This window comes from Natator depressus, chromosome 18 (assembly GCF_965152275.1).
Source record: "Natator depressus isolate rNatDep1 chromosome 18, rNatDep2.hap1, whole genome shotgun sequence".
Lineage (NCBI taxonomy): Eukaryota > Metazoa > Chordata > Testudines > Cheloniidae > Natator > Natator depressus.
The window spans coordinates 11,213,351-11,233,506 of record NC_134251.1 but is presented as its reverse complement, the minus strand read 5'-3'; the positions used below and the strand labels follow the sequence as shown (position 1 = coordinate 11,233,506).

The 20,156-nt window shown below is 49.8% G+C and overlaps 1 protein-coding gene across 1 annotated transcript; it reads right to left on the bottom strand.

Moving 5' to 3' along the window:
- Positions 1-6,503: 6,503 nt before the first annotated feature.
- LOC141974379 (receptor-type guanylate cyclase gcy-22-like) lies at positions 6,504-14,473 on the bottom strand. The gene is made up of 7 exons (XM_074934054.1): positions 13,745-14,473; positions 11,690-11,824; positions 9,976-10,150; positions 9,390-9,488; positions 8,120-8,211; positions 6,979-7,116; positions 6,504-6,833 (listed from the first exon to the last, which is right to left on the bottom strand). The coding sequence occupies exons 1-7, from the start codon at positions 14,471-14,473 to the stop codon at positions 6,504-6,506; spliced, it is 1,698 nt and encodes a 565-aa protein (XP_074790155.1).
- Between the last annotated feature and the right edge of the window lie 5,683 nt (positions 14,474-20,156).

Sequence of the window (20,156 nt, the reverse complement as noted above, 5' to 3'; positions counted from 1 at the left end):
CAAAGCTATCCACCCCTTTGAGCCCCCTCAGGTCTCCAAGAGCACCCCTCCAGGCGACAGTCTCTGGTTTTCACCTGTCCCCTATTCTGCCCACTCTCCAGACTGGGGCTGTGGGATGCAGCACCCTGGTGTCAACTGTGAGTGCTCAGCAGGCCTGGCTCGGATCCCTTTGGGGCGCTATATGGGTGTGAACACAGGGACACAAACCAGCCTTTTCAAAACCAAGGGGTGTTTACTCTCAGCAGTGGCAACACTGTATAATAATATCTAGCTCTTACTTGGTGCTTTTCATCAGCAGATCTCAAAGTGGGGGTCACTATCATGATCCCCATTTTACAGATGGGGAAACTGAGGCACAGAGGTGACGTGACCTGCTCAAGGTCACCTAGCAAGCCAGAGCCAGGAACAGAACCCAGCTCTATGGAATCCCAGTCCAGAGCTTTATCTACTAGGCAATACTGCCTCTCTAGCATACCACGAGCAAAGAAGTATTAACACAACAGTGAGTCTACAGGTATAGCTGTTTTACCTAAACCTCAGCTAAGCCCGGCTTATCCACACACACCCTCTTCTGGGGCGTAGACTGACAGTCTGAGTCCCTGCACCCTCTACCTGCCTCCCTCCCTCTTTCCTGCTCTTCTAGGGTTACGCTTTTTAATCCCCCTCCAAGGTCCTTTGTCTGCCTTGGACTCCTGAATGTGGGCAGATGGGTTTGTGTCCCCTCCCGCTGTGCCCTGCAGGGGGGAGAGGGAGCAGTGTCAGGGACAAACTTCACAGCAGTCGTTCTCTGAAGTTCTTTTAAGTATCGAGAGCTGGGGGGCTATCAGAAAAGTTTCTCCCCTTTCCTGCTGGAATTAAACCACTTGTAACCTTATAGCAAACCTCACAGTCTGAATAAACCAATATCATGTAATAGCAAAACAATACAGGCATCTCCCATGTCCTTCCCCCTCTGTTGCACAGTTCCAAGGAGCAGGACCAAACCAGCTTGGCATTCCTCAATGCTGTCTTTTACCTGGGATGTGATTGTTTCTGACACTACCACAATCGCTCGGCCCTGTGCACCACACTGTGGCATTTCCCGGGACCTAGCAAGTGACCTTGTAGCATGTTCTCAATCCACTTTCAGGCTCAGTGCCTTTTATCTTGGATTCAGAAAGAACAAAAAGAAAAACAAGAAAGCACTAACATAAAGTCTCCACTAGAATGCGTCTGTCTTACTGTGCAAGATTTCCCATCTACCTCACAAAACTGCCCTGCCCTCCAGAGTCTCTCCTCACATTTACAGGCAGAATGCAATGTGCAGAAAAGAGTCACAATTGATGGTCACATTGTGGCATAAGTAAGGACTACAGGATCGGGCCCTTAGTCATGCAGGGGGCATTTAGACACACCCATGCAACTCCCCTGTTGAAGCCATGAGGGAAAATCTGGCCTCTAGTTGTGACTGTCTCGCACCTCACCATGTGCCTCAGATCTTGGCTAACTTGTGGCATCTCTGTGGTTGTGGATCATGTTAAGCTTGTACGTTGTTGCTGGCATTCAATACATGTGCGTGTATGTATATCAGTACACTTTAATCAAATCCACCTCGACACATTAGTATGTATATCCGTATTAAATGTATCTGGATTAGATTCATTTTTAGGCCAGAAACTCATTTCCTACTATTTTGACATTCTTTATAAATACAATTCAATAGCCAGCTTAACTGTGATCCGATCAGCCTTCCTGGACGGGCAAAGAGCTTGGTGCAGTTCTGTTTGTTTTCCTCTCCCCTGTCCAGCATGTGCTTTTTCTCCCCCAGCCACCTCTACTCCTAGCTTTGATCTCCAGCTTTGATCTCCTTTAGGGGCTGGTTGAAACCAAGTATAACTTACTAGAATTCTCTGCTCTCTACTGTTGGCTCCTGCTTGGCTTTCCCACCTGTATTCATCACACACACACACACCACACCACCCCAGTGCAGGTGAGAACATTTATCTGGACCAATTTAACCACCAGGTAGAACTGGGAACTTTGCCTATTGTAAAGCAGGAGGTGGAAATGTTTTTGATCTGTGCTGGTATTCCCATTGTCATTTTTATGAAGCTGGAGGCTTGTCTCAGGCCCTCATTTCAAGGGTGCCACCTGCCACTACACGCTGGTTTTAACTATCCAAAATGCTAACCAGCTGCACAGAGACGGTTAGGAGTACATGTGATGTAGCCTCCCACCCCTTTTGGGTTGTGGGAAGAGATGGAAGGGAGAGGGCCAAGGACAGGTAAAGGAGATGGAGAGGAGAGACTGGGACAGAGAGAAGATGGGGGGAGAGAAAATGCTGAAGGTAAAACAGCAGGACAAATGCTGCTCTGTTCTGCGCCCCCTGCTCTTGCCAGTTTCCATTGGCTCAGTGACTCCCTAAAGGTCTGATTAATGCATCCCAGTGATATTTAAATGGAAAATGGTTTACAGCAGCATCGGGTGGGGTGGGGGCGGTGGTGCTGGTTAGGTTTATTCCATGGAACTTCACGGCAGTGTTGCCAGCTCTCATGATTGCACCGCGAGTCTCAAGGTAGTTGATGTTTCTCTTAAGCCTCAGCTCCTCGAGTCATGTGATTCCGTGGGAATCTCTGGTTTCTTTTTTTTTTTTTTTTTTTTTTAAGTAGAATTCTAGCCTGTGTGCTTGCAGAGAAAACTCGACCCCTGAATGCTGGAAAACCAGAGGGCAAATACAAGGAATCCTAAAATGTATTAATTTAAAAAATATTATTTTTTTTAAACCAGTCATGATTTTCTGGGGCTTGACTCCTGGGATTTGAACGCATGGAGTTGAACGTGGGAGCAGAGAATTTTGGTCTCTCCTCCTTGCTAAAGGGATTCATGCTCTAAAGCAGCCCCTCTCTTTCCCTTTTACTTTCAGCAGCTGGCAACAGGAGAAGGTTCCCATGTGGCTGACAGCAAAGTGCACTGAAATCACCCTCACTGGGCCACCTCCCCTGCTTTGCTGGATGATTAGTGCTGCTCACACAAACAGGGCTGGGGCACCTCAGCCAAGCCTTTAGTGACATCTCCTGGGCACTCTGTGACACAGCTGCATGAGCCCCCCCACACCTGTTAGGAACCTGCTGGCACATGAGAATTAGCATCGGAACAAGCTGGCTAAAAGGCTGGAGCCCCGGAGCGCATGCAGAGGTTCCACGTGCTGCTGTGTTGAGAGGGTCGCAGTGTTCTCCTCCAGCCAGGACGGTGTCCGCTCTGGGTCCTGCCTTCCAGAGTTTTCAGTGACAGCAGCAGTGCGGGGGCGGGCAGGGCTGGCTGGCCTGGCCTCAAGGAGCTGAGATGTGAATCTCTGGGCTGACAGGCCATGTAGAAGTAGGTTGAAGGGAGGAGGAGGCTGTGCGTAAACAAGCACACCCATGTTCCTTAAACACACAACGCCAGAGTTAAACATCACATGGTAACTCTCCTATGTTGTCAAGATTGGCTTAGTTGGTCAGGTGGTAAATGCTCTTCCAGATGTCTGTCTGGCTTGAAATCCAATAACCAATTAGACTCATCCTAGCCACATATCCCCATCCTATGAAGGTTGCAGAAGAGAGATCCCAGATCCATTGGTTTTTTTTTTTACATGTTCTACCATGGCTGGCTAAGCAAAACCCAGTTAAGGACACACGATTCTCATGGAGTTTAAAGCTCTGCTGTTTTCCCACTCACTATCCTGTTAAAGAGAGGGGTGAGGGCTAGTGGTCTGAGCTTAGGGCTAGGGGGGAGGAGCTCCCAATTTCTAATCCCAGCTCTGACATTGGTTTACTATGTAGACCTGGGCAAATCACTTAACCTTTCTCTGCCTCTGTTTTCCCCATCAGCAGTAGTAGTATTAATTATTTGTATTGCCTAGGGACCTCGATCAGGGCCCTCAGTGTGCTTTGCATGGTACAAGCGAACAACAAAAAGCCTCTCCCTGCAAAATGGGAACAGAGGCCTCCCTAACTCAGAGGTAGGTTGTGGGGATTAATTAGTTATGTAGGCAGAGAAGTCTGAGAAGTGCTAAGCTTTATTAGCAAGTCTACTTTGTGTGACCATAAAGACTGATATGAATCCGAGTGCCATTTGACATTAGTGTGCCTCTCAGAAGACAGGAGAATGCAAATGCATGTGAATGGACATTTGTGTCTGTGCAAATGCATAGCGGGTTCCCCACCATGAATAACCGAGGTCCTTCTTTTGAAATCAGATGCATCCCCCCCTCTGATTTAATGGCACAGCCACACCAGCTGATGCAAGATCTCCCACTGCTGGAAAACCAGAGTCCTGAGACCCCAGCGTGCCGTGTTTATGAAAGATAGAAAATCGTCAAGATTTTATTTAACGCCCCTCTTGTAGGAGACAGCAGGAGCCTTGCATTCACCTTTGGATTTACAGTGCTGATTGCAGCCACAGAAATTTGGAGCCCAGTTCCAAACAATGTTTGTCACTGTCAGGGGCCTTACCTAAAACTCGGCATCCATCCAGGAGGCAGACATACTCAGAGACCAGGGGAGCGGTCTGTCTGTGCCTCTCACCCCTCCGTGTCTCTAATTCCAACCACAGATTTTGTTCCAGCCCAGGCAGCCATGGCACAGTCATGGGTCCAGCTACTGCCGAGGCATAATGCAGGCAAAAGAAGTCATTCCAATCAAGCTCAGGCCCCGGCTTGCCCAGACAAGGGCCTGCCCTACTAAGAGTCGGTCTCAGCAGAGGACCCAACCCGCTGGAACACAGCCCCAAGCCTCACCTAGCGCCAGCCTTGCTGCGTTTCAAGCACAGGCCCCCCCGAAAATCACCTGGAGCCCAGCTACCCTTCCACCATGCCGCTAATTGTGGAGAAGCACAGACCCAGTGCATAGAAAGAGGATCCACACTGGTCCTTCCTGTCTGTGGCAGAAGCAGACCCTGGCTGGGCTGGTTCAGAGCTGAACCAAAGCCGGTTGCACTAATGACACTAATTGCTGCCTTTCATCATGGAGACGGGGCCATTTTCTGCAATTTTCCTCACCGAAGCCAGGGAGGATCTGAACGGGCTCCTTTCCCATGCAAATAACTTGTTTCTGATCTCGACCCAGGATTTTCATAACAATCACAGACAGCAAAGTGCTCCTCCAGCTCCTGCCGCCCTGCATAACCAGCTGCCTCTCTCCCTCTCCTTTTATGGCTGCTTCTTTTGCACCTGTGGCATTTGCTTGGTCTGGCTCGAAAGTGGTGCCTTTTCAGCAGCGTCTGCTGCGTTCCCCCTCTCCTGCTTAACCCGCATCACATCTGCTGAGCGCTGGCTGAAGCCTGGTGGAAGGATTCCGTCCTTGCAGTCTCCATGCAGTGCACCCATGTACCACAGCACCTCACTCAGCGATTTAGGAGACTTTCCGTAGCTTGACACACACGTGCTCCCTGCAGTGACCTTGTCGGGTTGATTGATGGGACTGATGCAGGCTTTCAGCCTGTGAAGAGAGAACCTCAGCAGCATCCCTTTGATGTTTCACAGTCCCCATTAGTAGCCAGGGAACTGGGATGGCCTGGCAGAAGACAACACAGACCAAATGGATCTGAGGTGCATGAAACAACGTATATTCTGACAATAGAGAAATGCAGACAGGGTGCAGCTTCCCAATCGTGCCTGCCACCCAAATAATCTGCTCCTGAGACCACCCTGGGGCCTTGACTTCCTGTCCTGCCTCCCTGCAGTGAGCCCTGGACTGCTGATTCCCTTTTCTGCCGTAGTTGCCTCAGCTCCTGTTCATTGTGATAGGTAACGTGGTGCGTAAATCCAAGGGAGGAAAAAACCAAGCTAAACTCTCAACAGAGGGCCCTGGCCTCCCTGCGCATTGTTAACTGAGCTGCAGCCACCTCTCGCTGCTCCGTTATAAACAGACTCCCCCAAGGCCTAGACAGAGATTTGGGAGAGGCCAGGTGGGGTGGGTATTTCCTCTGCTCTGGGGGTGAGCTGGGAAGAGGGACTGCTGCAGGGAGTTAGAGAAAAGGAGAGTTAAGCACCGTTCATCTCACATAGACCTGGCCCAGAAAGACACTGGAATTAAAGAGGCGTATTTCCATATTCCCTGGCACATGCTGACGTTACATGCACCCTCTTCTCCATAGGCGGTTGGCTCCCTATTCTGTTAGCCAAGTTTCTGGACTCCTAGGGATATATTCTGCTTTGTTACACTGCAGTAACACCAGAATAACATGACTGAAGTGAAAGGAGTTACACTGGTGTAAATCTGGAGTAACAGAGCAGAATGACCCGATCTCTCTCTCACCCCAGTTGGTGGGGGGGTCCCAGCTGTAGCATCACAATGTCTCATGGGTTAGAGAAAAAAACACTTTCCCCCTATTTCTACTCCAGTTTTAGATCCTAGCGCTGGCTGGCTTCCCCTGTTAATCGGAAGCCAGAATGATTGCTAAATACAAAAGATGCGGCACTTTAATAGCAACTGATGGTACCCGGGGAAAGTCCATTCCCTCATCATGGGTCACATCCCATCCTGTCACATCCCATCCACAAACCCTGGGAGAAACCCATTTTCTTCCAGCAATCCACTCCCATCGTCTCCGAGATACTCCCCTTGGTCCAGACTGGCACCGTTGTCCCCTTGCTCAGACACTGGAGAGCCCAGTGGAACCGTGTTATTCTTGAGGCTCTGCGGGTAGCTGTGATGAGACCCGTTCTTCGGCTCCCGGCCTGCGTCGCTGATAGAACTCCCAGCTGTCCAAGCCAGGTCAGAGTTTACTCTGGTGTGGCCGGCTGATCCCGTCCCATCCTGAGATGCTAAGGTGCTTCTCTCGCTCAGCATTGCGCCCACGGAACCTGTACTCGACTATCAAACACAAAGGAACACTGGCGTTATCATCTATACACTGCAGGGGCCTCCCAATAACCTCGAGGAGAAAAGAGATCCAAGTGCCCCACTTATCTCAGCCGATGACCATTCATTACACAGACCAGAACACTCAGCCCCTCACTTGTTGGGCAGACATCAGACTGTTCTCCATCTTCTTTTTCCTGGAGATGGCTGGATTCCAGTGGCAGACCAGGCTGTCATTTTGGACGCTGTAGTTCTTGTTCCCAAGGAGCCAGTAGGTTTTCATTTTGCCTTTGCCCTGGGCAAAAATGGGGAGAGAGCAGAACAAAACCCATGGCCACTGGCTGCGATCCACACAGGGAACTACTGCTGTGGCCATGCCTACAATTTGTGTTGTCAGTGCATGGGTCTGACACCCATAGGCCCTTTCTAGTCTCCTCTCCAGGGGAAATGATTGTGCTCATGGAAAGATTTCATACTCTGCACAGACTTGAGGTGCTCATACCGCAAGCAGAAGGGATATATTTCTCACGTGCCCAGGCTCCAGAGAGCTGCAGCTTCAGATCTATTCTGGACTAAAGAAAACAGCAGTGTCAAGCTGCTGAAATGGCTTTGGAGTGCAGGGAAAGGATCAGTTCCGATAAGGGACTTGCGGGGGCAGGACTGGCAGCATCATTCAGTGTCATGATGATGCTCTTGTATTTACTGTATTTGCGCAGGGATCCTACCAGCCCACCCCGGCCAATGAAGCCGTGTGGGTCAAATCCAGCAACCGTGTTTCACAGCACACACCTTTAACATGACAGGGCAACACGCTACCACAGATGAGGAGACGTGGATTGCCCCATCTGGTTACACTGGAAGAGGGAACTTAGGGCAGGCGTTGGGCCTGGGCCTGAAAACCACAGTTAAGAGCCCTACTCCCTTGTGAAAAGCGTCAGGACATGATCATCCGGGGAGGAGGACCGGGACCTTTCAGTGTCATGTCTTATCCAAAAGGCAGCACTCCGAACAGCAGAGGAACCCCTAAAACCATGACTGGGCATCAAGAATTCCTCAAAGAGCTGAGTGTCTCCTGTTAACTCACCAGCACCTCTTCCTAGCAGCTGGCTTTTCCCTCGTGACCTCCTATCCAATCACCCACCAGGCCCAACCCTGATTAATTTGTGAGGAGGTCACGGACCATCACAGTGTGAGGTGATGGGACTTCGCAGGCGGGGGGTGGGGGCCGGATCCATTTTCTGTTTCTTCCCTGTCCGATTAAATTGCTTTATTACTGCGGCCCCACAGGAGATGGTTACCTTGATTTCAATTTCCCCTCTCAGCTCGATTTCATAGGCATCGTCCATAAGCAGAGCTTGATAGGTAGCGGAGCTGATGTGTATCTTCTGAGCTGCGGTTCAGGAGAGAGCATTAGACGTGACGGGCACCGGACCGCCCCAGAGCAGGAACAGCTCCCCCTCCTGCTCCCGTGGCCGCCTGGCCCTGCCTTGTCAGCACTGCCTGGGACTCAGCCAGTCTGCAAATCAAGGGGACTCGCTGCGTGCAGCTAAGGCGTGTGTGCGTCTTGGATAATGGAGGGTTGTGAGAACCACAGCGAGTGCAAGGCCGGCGGAGAGTTCGGACTCGGTTCTTGGAGCAGGGGAGATGGTGCGTACAAGGCGGTGGCTTCAGCCACGACTGCACAGTGCAATAACAGGAGCGTTGCCATAGCCCAGGTGTCCGTGGTATTTCTAAGGCACCTGTTACTTTCATATTGAAGTCCCTGCCTCTCCTTAAAAACAGATGCTTAGCTTGCCTCCGACTGCTGCTGTCCTTCTCTGCTCTGGGCATAGGCACTGACTTCTATTTTTCCTGATGGATGCTCTGCCCGAAGCCCCGCCCCCTCGTGAGGCCCTGCCCTTCTTCTGCCTTTTCCTGCCCCTGCTCCGCCCCCACACCTGCCCTTCACTCGCTCCTCTCAGCCCCCTCCCCCAAAACCCCCACCCGTCCACTGCTGGCTCCTCTCTGCCCTCCCCTGAGCCCCCCACCCAACAGCTGGTGGGTGCTGAGCACCCCTTTATTTTTTTCCCGTGGGTGCTTGAGCCATGGAGCACCTACAGAGTCGGCACCTATGGCTATGGGTCATATACTAGTCAGGTTCTTGTGTCACCCGCCTCACCGTAGTATCTGAGCAGCTTCCCGGAGCGCCTTAAGTGACATACGAGCATTTGTCAGGTGTCACGGTCTCTCTTTTTCCCTTTTCTCTCCAGTGGGAAAATTGTGAGTGTGTGTGTGAATGCAAAGTGGTGACGGTTCCTGGAGCCTGTGGGAGTTCATTCACCAGCCCCAGAGAAACCTCAATCACTTGCACACTTAACCCCTGCCATTGTGCTGAGGTGGACAGTGGGCAGGATGGATACGTTGGGTATTTCTGATGAGTCAGTCAGCATTGTACCGACGTGCCCTGAAACGCGGACCTGAGCCTGTTTGGGGCATTGGCCTGTTTGCTGAATGAGCTGTGGGAGGGACAGGACTGGAGGGGAGGGGGGAGGGGGGAGGGAAGGGAAGGGAAGCGCCCGAAACACTTACGCAGGCTGGTGGACTCCATGCGAGAAGCTGTGTTCACCGTGTCCCCGAAGAGGCAATAACGGGGCATTTTGTACCCAACAACGCCAGCCACGCAGGGGCCTGCAGAAATGCAAGGCAGAGAGAGTCCAGGGTTGAGAGAGGCCCGGCAGAAATGCCAGAGCAAAGTGAGATGCAGGTGCCAGTTTTAATCTCTTCTTGAGCATATCATTTCTGGCCCTCTGATTTGATTCTTGCAATAGGAATTGCAGGACTTCAGGACTGCAGGCCCTCAGTAAGGGCTTCAGGACTTGGCCAGCTATTAATACTTTGTACTGATGTAGCACTTGACATCGGAGGGTCTCAAAGCACTTCGCCAATATTAATTAAGCTTTAGAGCACCCCTGTGATGTAGGCAAGAATCCTTACCCTCCCTTGGCAGATGGAGAAACTAAGGCACAGAGACTTGGCTGTCTCAGGATCATACAGGGAGTTAGCGGCTGATCTGGAAATGCAACCGAGAAGCCCCAATTCCTGTCCCCACCCCGTCCTCAAATCACTCGACTGCTGCCTCTCTCCTGGTTTTGTTCTCTGGTATCCATCTGCACACCTGTGTGGATCCCAGCCCGCAGCTGCAGCCTGCCCCTTGGCATGTGGGGGATCAGGACCTGTCGGACTGCAGCCACCAGGTCCAGAGACATTTTGGCAATCTCATCAGCATGCTTCTCGCCATTCCTCTCCGGCAGGCCGCTCACCACCATGTAGGCATCGCCGATGGTCTCTATCTGATGGGAAGGGACAAGCATCATTGAACTGCTGGTGCCGGTTGTGCCAAACCTCCCTCTCAAAGAGACATGTGGGCTCTTGATTCAGGGATCAGGTTGCCTGTGGCCCCCACCCACTGGCCAACTGGCTGGATATTCCCTCCAGGAGGGTGTTTTCGAATCACACCCTGTCCTGCCAGGCAGCTGGTATTCAGTGTTCTCCTGTGCTGTGAAGGGGTGTGGAAGGTTTTGGGGACATTCCTTGCACTATTTATCCCTCTGTGGGGGGAGCCCCATTATCCTAGGCAGTGGCACTGGGACAGACTCTGGTCTTCAGAGGGTGGCTTAAAGCAGTGGTTCCCAACCAGGGGTACGTGTACCCCAGGGCTACACAGAGGTCTTCCACGGGGGTACAGCAACTCATCTAGAGATTTGCCTAGTTTTACAACAGGCTACATAAAAAGCACTAGCAAAGTCAGTACTAATTAAAATTTCATACGACTTGTTTATATTGCTCTATATACTATACACCGAAATGTAAGTACAATATTTATATCCCAATGGATTTATTTTATAACGATGTGGTAAAAATGAGAAAATAAGAAACTTTTCAGTTATAGGGTTCTGTGACATTTTTGTATTTTTATGTCTGATTTTGTCAACAAGTGGTTTTAAAGTGAGGTGAAACTTGGGGGTACGCAAGACAAATCAGCTTCCTGAAAGGGGTACAGTAGCCTGGAAAGGTTGAGAGCCACTGGATTAAAGAATCAAAGCTACAACTCCCAGCCAAACTAGCGGATTAAGGGTTAAATTCCCAGATGCCAGCCCCTAATCAGCTCTGCTGGGGTCCCTGGGGGTTAGGGCTGGGCAAACAGCGTGTGGTTGTCTTGCTGAACCTGGCTTGATCAGTGCAGGTGACCCTTGTTGCCTAATCAGGAGTTTATAAGAGGCCTGGCTGCCTCTGAGGGAAAGAAAAAAAAACACCCCTGGGTAAGAGATGGGATCCCTCCACAGTTTGAACATGCCCGGTATGTACCTAGTTTGTTCCTTGGGTTCAGCAACTGGGTGTTCACTTTGTCTGCAAGCTTATCTTAATACTAGATCTTTGCTGGCCCCTCAGAGGCTGGGGATGTCTTGTGGATTAGGGCTAGTGTGAGCTGAATCATGAAGTCTCTTCATGGAGAGGAGAGAGGGTTTCTCCTCCACTGGTGGGAGTTTTTGCGGTGTGGGGGAGGAATCCTCACTCCCCTCCTACCCCAGCCGTGCCCCCCCCATACATCCCCTACCCCTCTGCCTTGGTCTAGTGGTTGATTCACACATGTATAATTTCTACGTATGTTTAACATCTGCTGCCCCCCTGAATTTACATAGAGCTTCTCCCTTCTCCACACTCGTCTAGGTACACGGAGCAGAAGGCTCCGGTGGGAGAGAATTAGCTGAAGCTACAGCAGCATTTGTTGCAACTAATCAGCTGGAGGGGCGCCAGATCCCCTCTCCCAGACAGGAAATGAGAAGATCCATGGCACACAGTCTCCACCCCCACCAAAGAATTTCGCTCACCTTGTAAACATCATAGGACTCGATCCTGGTGTCGAAGCAGTTGTAGAGGTTGTTGAGCATCTCAACAACTTGCAGGGGGGTGCAGGAGGCAGCGATGCTAGTGAACCCCACAATGTCAGAGAAAAAGATCGTCACCTGGTGGAGGGAGATAGGTGGCATGAAGCTAAGGTTGCCAGGGAATGTGGCAGAGCTTTTGAAGTCTTTGTGTGTCTTACATTGATTAAAAACTACGAACAAGGACCTGACCCTGCAATCCCTGCTCAGCGAGGTAGTCCCATTGGAAGTCATAAGGCTGATTTATTAGAATAGTGGTTCTGGGATCAGGACCCAAATTTTCCCAAACCTAATGATGAACAAAGGTGCTGAAACTCCCATATGCTGAGTGAAATGCACCTCTGTGTGAAGGACCAGCACATGGGGTATGCACCACTGATGCCTTATTTCAAGGACTTTAATAGAACTGCCTGCCTGGAAAAGGGATGCAGGATCGGGCCATTGATTTCCAAGATTCTTCATTTGTATCAACTTAAATTACTTTTACTAGCAGGAAGTTTTAAAACAAGATGTACTAAGGTTTCAGCTTCCACAACGGGGGCCTATTTTTGTTTCATTATTCAAGTTGTGGTGATGCCTGAGTTCAAGTATCTCCGCAGATTCAGAAATAAATACTGTGTTTTTTTCACAGTAGGAAATATTAATAACTGGGCTTTTTTTCCCTTCACTAAAGCCTGTTTTTCCTACTCTTGTTAATCAAAGAACTTACTGAGAAGGCAAGATGCTTTTTAAAAACAACCCTTCACAACTGGCATGAAAAAGAAAATGTGTGTTAGTGGCCTTGACAAATCATTCACTATCCTGTGACCGCACCTGATCAGTATCAGTTCCTTAAATTGCAATTGATGGTTAGGGTTTTTTTTTGTTTTATGTTAGTAGCAATTATAATGCCAGATGGTTTATTTTAAACCCCCTCTGCCTTGGTTTAGCTGCTTTTGATGGCACAGCTATGGTTAATTATATGTAATTGTCTAATTATAGGTTATTATTTGGGTAATGGCACCTAGAAATTAAATGCAAATATTCGGTTTTTGTGTGTCTCAGCTGAAAGCAAAGGAGTGTCCAGTAAACAGGATTTCTGCAGGGTGATGATCTTTGTTATGGGCTCTTCAGTGCAGACAGTATAAATGTCCCACTAGCTGGCTTTGTGTAGAAGCCACATGCATGAGGTGGGGGAAATCCTCTGGCAGATCTCCTTGAACTCATTTTGACAAACTGGATAGAGCTCAGAGAAAAGCAACAAAAAGTGGTTGGGGGAAATGACTGAGAAGGATGGAATGAATTAGCTAAGTGTGTGTCGTTTGGCTAAGAGATGATTATAGACATGGCTGAAGCAAATTACGTTTGTGGTGGTCTCCCAGCTCCAGCCCTCGGCCAACCGCATAAATGCGGAATTAGCGACAGAACACATGGTGCAATATGATGTTACAGAGAAAGCAGATCCTGGCCAAACTCGGTCCTTGGTTGAATCCCTGTAACCCCACTGACTTCAGTGCAATAGCAACCCAGAGTTAGTCTGGCCCTGTTGTCCTTCTGTCAAAGTTACTGGTCCAAATTCTGATTTCAGTTACATCCAGGCAACCCCACTGATGTGCAGCTACAGAGATGTAACTGAAGGCAGAATTTGGCCCATTCTGCCATGGTGGTTCTCTTCATCTTGGAACCAGGCAGTTCAGACTTAGGACTTCATCCTGCCAGCCGACCCAAGTGAGTGGTCCCTTAAGCCCCAACAGAACAGTTTATAGAAGCAGGGCCTTTAATAGTTAGAGCTGGACTTTTAAAAACCAGCCTTTCTTTTTGCACCATCTGATTCTGCAAATCCATTTTGAAAGCATATATTGAATGGTAGGATTTCCACCCACAGTTAATGGTGGATGCAGAATCACACGCACAACAATGGAAACCAGGTAGAGACTCTTTTAAATAAAGTCAGATCCTTTCCATAGCTTTCCATCCAGGCTGCCGTGACTCTGCTATTCACACTACACATTGTGGACTTACCTGGTCATAGTTTTCTGCCTGAACGTGTTTGTGTTTCCTCAGCTGCTTTGCCACAGATTTTGGTAACATCTGGTGCAGGAGGTCCTCAGCCAGCCGCCTCTCCCTCTTCAAGTCTTCTGTTCTTTCTTTAAGGCTCCTGGCATAATTCTGGATCCAGTCTGTCATTTGTTTAAAGGACACCAGGACTATGGGGTAGATGAGGCAGGCTATCACCAGTAGTGTGATCTTAAGGCTAATTGTGGAGATGATTTCCTTAGACTTCCTCTGGAGTTTTTCGTGCCCTTTCTGTAATAAGCAGCTCTGTACATAATTGAGTTCCTTGGCCAGGCTTCTGCTGGGAATTGGTGGGGATGAGCCCAGGAATGGGATGAAAAGAGAAATGCCTTCATAGAGAGTGAAATAGCGTGACAGGTTCATGTTCTCCATCCAGCACGTCTGTACGTTCTCTGATGTGAAGATGGCATAGTTCAGAATGGTGGTGACTGCCTGCCATGCTGACTGCAAGGTTCTAGGTGGTGGTGATGCCTTGGGTATCTCATGAGCTCGGAGGATGACTTCCTTTATTCTAAGTATGAGTCTAAGGGACATCACATCTGCCCAGTCGGGGTTGAATCTCACAGTTATCAGGTCCTCATTGGGGCTATCAAAAGCCTCCAGCAATTCTGAGATAACTCTAGACAACACCACACCAGGCTCAATATCCCAGGTGGTGTTTAATCTTTCTCTCATTTTAGTGATGTAAATCCCACAGGCAGATCCTTTCTCTTCCATACATTGGTGGTTCTTGCTGTATAATGTCTCCTCGGTCTCTTGGCAAAGAGAGTTTAACTTTTCCAGTAGCTGAGCATGCCAAGATCCATTCCTCCTAGCTGGTTGGTCCCAACAGCAGATACGTCTTTCCTCCTGGAGGAGAACTATAAGGCGAATAGCCAAAAGATTCTCACAAGAGGAAAATTCCTGAAGAGCTTTCTCCGTGTTTCTCCACTTCTCAAAACTACTGCTTAAATCAAGAGAGATGGCTCCTAGGAGGGTAAACAGGGAGATCATGCATGCTGCCAAAATCCTATGGACTGTTCTGCTACCTCCGGAGTTTGAGTTAGGAGAGCATCTAGGGGAGGGAGGGAGAGAGAGAGAGAGAGGAGGAAAAGAAGAAATTGGATCATTGGAACAATTCTTCCACTCGCTGGAAATATACTAGCAGAATGGGGGACACTTCAGAACTTGCATGTTTTAAATGTAGAGCACATGGGGACGTGCATCATCTGAGAATTTTTCAAAGTTATTAAAATATTTTTTATTTCTTTTATCCTGCCTTACTGCATAAGGCTGCTTAAAATGGAAACTTGGTGGGGGGAATTGTTTAGCTCTCTCAGCCTGCTCAGGGCCACACAGAACACATAGAGACTGTCCTGACCTCATGTATTCTAGGAGTGGTCACCTAAGTCGCATGGTATTTGGTTTTGCTCCTTCATTGGTGGCCTGATCCAAGTCCCATTGAAGTCCAGGAGAAGATGCTTTGGATCTGGCTCGGGATGATTGAAACATTTTAAATGGGAGAATTAATTTTCTGGTATGAATTTTCAGATGTAGAACCATCTGTGCTAAAATGCCTGAAACCTTTAGGACATGCAGACCTTGGGATGAATGTTCCCCAGTTGTCCCCATGCTGGTGAATAAGTGAACTCGATATTTGGGGCTTTTATTTAAATAATAGTACTTGTAAATATTGTGCCATTCTCATCCATGCTGCTGGGATCATCCATGCTCAGGCAGCTCGATGGCAGAGTGATCAGTAACATGGAACAGAACCATTCATAACCTGTCCCTGGGATGGCTCTGATCAAACCGAGAAGCAGGCTGGGAACTGATCACCACCGAGCTTTGCCAGTGACTCCTATGGGGGCGGGATCCGGCCCTTGATAGAGATACTGGGGAGCTGGAGAGTCCCAGCGAGGAGACGGTTTGTCCAGTTCTCCTCTTTGCTTGGTTTGTTGTATGCAGTAAATGTGAATTTAAGCAAATTCACATGCCAAACCTCCCTCAGATTTCCTATTGCGTTGGATGGATGGTATTGGATTTATAGCAGAAGGATCATGAAAAAGACACTAAAACGGTATGTCTCAGCACAGGCAGATCAGACGCTTCTCTTGATCTCTCTGGCTTTCATTATTAGAAAGAAGAAGAAAAACAGTCATGTAAATATGCTCCTTATTACTGACATTTACCAATCTCATATAAAAGGGGGGGGGAAACAGAGAAAATCCTACTCCCAGCAAACACCCAGAGGGCTGGATTCTAAAGCTTTATACTCCTAATTATTATTCACTTCTTGATTTTCTCTCTAACGGTGGCTTGCATATAAACTGCTTCCCCCCCCCCCGCCCTTTTGTCAATCGTTTTACTACTTTTGAAACTATCCATAAATATCAGGAGGATAAAAATAAAACCTTGCCTTAACTTTGTACTGTCTGCTTTTCCGCACACAAAGGTCATTGCAGAGCGATTTTTTGGTTTAAGTGAGCCCAAAGCTGGAGGTGATGGGCTTGTTTGTGTTTTATTAAGATGCGTTTGCAAAGATGCAATGGTGTGAATTGTCGCTAGACGTTTTACTCGGTTACCACGCTCGTTAACTCCTCTCAGCGGTCACAGCGCTGCTGGAAAGCAACCACCTCAAACTAGATCTTAAATCAGCCCTGCTATGCCAGCAGAAATTCGGTACTGGATATTAAACCCGGGCCGGAGCGTTTTAAAATATTTCCGTGCACTGTTCTCAAATCTTATGTCCACATTTATTTTCCAGTATCTTCTGATTTTGATATGAGCCTTCTTTTACCAAATGATTCAGTATTCCCATAATATAAATTAAATGCGTAATAAATATCCCAGTTTATCATTCCGATTATTAATCGCATGGGGGTTATTGCGTATTTAAAGATCACGGTATTTTAAGCATGCGTATAAAATCGGACACGAGAAAGACAATATTTAAACTGTTGGTTTGAGGGTTATATATTTACCCCAAGACTTGTGTGCTCTCGGTGAGAATAATTCCCTCCGCCCAAGAAGGGAGCGTACCCCACAAACTGTCAAAGGGGGTAGAATGTGTTTGGTAGCCCGGTCTCGCTTGGCCCGGCCGGGGGAGCAGCAAGCTTTCCCCCGGTTTCAAGGGCCATTCGCGGCCCGTAGGAAACGGGGTCGATCTGTCCTAGTCAAGTCCCGTGAGAACCTGACCATGTATCTCACCTGCATCAGGATCGGGCCGCCGGCTTGCGGCCATTTCTCAACATCAGGGGCCCACAGCCGAACTTCTGTTCTTTAAAATCGTTCCTCCCCCTCCAGCCAGCTGGGGGCTCCCCCCCCCGTCTTCTCCCGCGGGGTAGCTCGCGGTGGGGTTGCGCCTCGGGGGGTCTAGCGCTGCGCTTGGTGGCTGGCGTTATTTCGAAAGTCTAGCTGAAGATAACCCCGCTAACCAACGCACCCATGGGGTCGCGCCCCTGCAGCCCAGCCGTGACTCCCCAGGTTCTAAACTCGCGGGGCGAACGGGCCCAGAGTCAAGGTCTTTGCAAGAAATGTCGGGGGGCCCATTGTATCCCCTCTGAGCTCCTCCGACCCTTCGTGGGGAGTCCCTGGCTCTCGCCTCGGGGTAATCGGTCACTAATGAGCTATATAGATGAGGAAACCCAATTTCTGGGGAAGGGAGGAGATTCGAAAGCGCCCCGGGATCCTGTGGTTTAAATAAAAACCATCCACCCATTTCTCTCCCCGCTCCCAGCGGAGCGCTTCGGGTCTCTGAGGAAACCACGCACCTGGGTATCTTGGGGAAGCCCCAGCCTGTGCGGCCATGAAACGAAGCCCACCCCTTTCCCCCTAGTGTAACTGCCGTCAGTGGGGATACGCTCCTGCCCCCCACGGGCAAATGCCCCTGGGCTTCAGTCCTACCCTCCGCTCACACTTCCCCCAGAACCCCCTAGATTTCCAGCCCTGGCTTCTCCTCCCTCCTCCTGCCCCGTGCCTGCCCCACCAGCCCCGGCTTCTCTCTCCCCCTTCCCGAACCCACCTGCCGGTTTGGCAGAGGCCGGACGCCACTTGCTCCGCGATCCTTCCCTTCCGTGCTCCGGCTGCCTCCTGGGCCTGGCTGTCGGTCGGTTTCCCCCCCAGGGAAGCGGAGGAGAGGAAGCGGCCCCTGAGGCCTGGCCCCGACATGGGAGCCGGCTGTCAGAGGCATCCACAGCCCAGGGGTGATGGGGGCGCAGGCGAGCTGCGACCTAGTCCGGCCCGAACTTCCCCTGCCTCTTTTATCCTGGGCAGAGAGGCCTGGAGGGTCCCCAGCCCCCTGGGTGGGTGTGAGGCGCAGATCAGCGGCCCAGCCCTTGGGGAGAGGCGCTCCTGGAGGAGCTAGACCTGGGAGGGCCCATTTCCTCCCCGGGAACTCATCGCAGGGGTCTGGCGCGCTCTCCTTGCGGGCTGGAAGGACCGTGCTGGCTCCCCGAAGCCAGGTTCCCCTGGAGAAAGGGGCTGCCCTGAGCCAGGGTCAATATTTTTTCACGTGTCCCTGTGGTCCTGGGTCAGAGGCCCCGGCAGCCCCCAGGCTTCCAGCTCTTCGATGCATCAGGACAAGCCTCCAGGCTGAATCAGAAGCAGGCTGGCTCGTCTCGGGGGCTGCCTGGGCGTCTTTACGCAGCGCCAAACCCGGGCGGTGTTTGAGCGACTCCTAAAGTGCAGCTCTCCTGCGGCGCAGGTGTGAATCGACACATCCTGGGTCCTGTTCAGAGCAGTAGCCTTGCTCCAGCCCGGGGTGCTGGGACGCCTGGAGGGGCCCGGGGAGGAAGGCCAGCATCTCTGTCCTTGGTGCTGAAGCGCCAAAGACGGACCAGGCCTGAGCTCGACGGGGAATGGATAGGTCTACAGCAGGGGCAGTCAGTTCTTTTTGGGCAAGGTCCAGATTTCTTGGCCGAGGTATAGACAAGGTCCAGACTCCAGAGAAAATAATAATAATAAAAAAAGTACATAGAAAGATGTTGGGGTCTGTTCAAAAGCATCTGGCATTGGCAATTGTGAATGGAGCTTTCTGGTATTCTGTAGCTTGGAGGGCCCTAAAGTATAGTCCTAGTAGGATTGTAAGGGTGACAGCTTGGATGGTTTGACCTCAGTTGGCTTCTATTAGGGTGTGGTGGGCCGAGGTGACTACCCTTGGTCTGCAGGTTTTAATTTCTCCCTCCTTGAACGGTGGGATTCAGGCCCCATCTGCTTTCCTTATCTCAGCTGCAGTTCAGCAGTGCCTTCTTCATCCACACTGCTTGTCACCACCTCAGACTCATTTTCTGTAAGCAAACAGCACTTTTAGGTTTTAATGGAGGCCTTTGGCACCTCCACCAACTCCCAACCCTTCAGCCCCACCGCACAGATGTTCCAGGAGATCACATTCATCATAGAGCCCAGCCAGGTGCACTCACAGAGCTTGGGAGAGGTTGTAAGGGCCACTGGGAGCCTCAGTAAAGCTGCAAACAACCCCTTCTGGGAAACAGATAGGAACAGTTGGTCAATGTCTTCAAAATTTGGCCAACTGCTCCCCCACCACCACCTACGCACATAACAGAAAATAACATTTTTTTCTTATTTGCCGTGCCTTTCTGGGGATGGTTTATGGTGACTTAGTTGTGTGGTTTCCATCCATCATAGGCAATCCCATTGCCAAACCTGAGGACTTCACTCCTTTGCAGGGGTGCTAAATATTAAATGAAAGGTTGTAAAGTGCAAATATCCCCACTGAACAGATGGAGAAGTGAGGCAGAAAGACACTAAATGGCTTGTCCAAGGTCATACAAGAAGTCTGTGGCAGAGCAAGGAATTGTACCCAGGTCTCCCAGCTCACAGAGCTGACACTTTAACCACTAGACCATGCTTCATACTTGGTTTTATGCTCTGCTTTTCAGAAGTGCTGAGCACCTACAGTGAAAGTCAATGGGCAAACTGACTGTGCTCAGCACTCCTGAAAATTAAGCCCGTAATTTTGGTTTTCTGTGTGCACTGGTGGTTTCAGTAATACATAATTTGCAGAGGAAAGGGGATAACTCCGGTTTATAGCCTGTTAATATTTAAATGCATTTTAGTGTGGAAAGCCTGGACCGTTCTGCCCAAGGGAATATGGATCAGAAAGCATGTCTCATACTGAAGCATAAATTCCCCCCCCGCAAAATCAAAAAACAAAGTTGAAATTTGATCTGAGGAAAAAATGGTCTCCAATCTCTTCTTGCTTCATTTTAACCATCCCTGGCAAATTAACCTTCAATTTGCATTGTGTCAGGATTGGGGAATACGGCCTGATACCTTTTTCTCCATTCGCCCTGTGATGGGGATGGTCTGTGGAGTGAGGCTGTTGCTTTCTCCTCACAGTAGTGACTTCAGTAGGAGC

Bases quoted from the DNA above. Each gene is read 5' to 3' on its own strand.
- LOC141974379 (XM_074934054.1), bottom strand. From the start codon at position 14,473: ATGAGAGAAAGATTAAACACCACCTGGGATATTGAGCCTGGTGTGGTG. The intron at 11,825-13,744 runs GTAAGTCCACAA...TCCCTCCACCAG, and splicing joins AGGCAGAAAACTATGACCAG to GTGACGATCTTTTTCTCTGA. The intron at 10,151-11,689 runs GTGAGCGAAATT...CCTTCCCATCAG, and splicing joins AGTCCTATGATGTTTACAAG to ATAGAGACCATCGGCGATGC.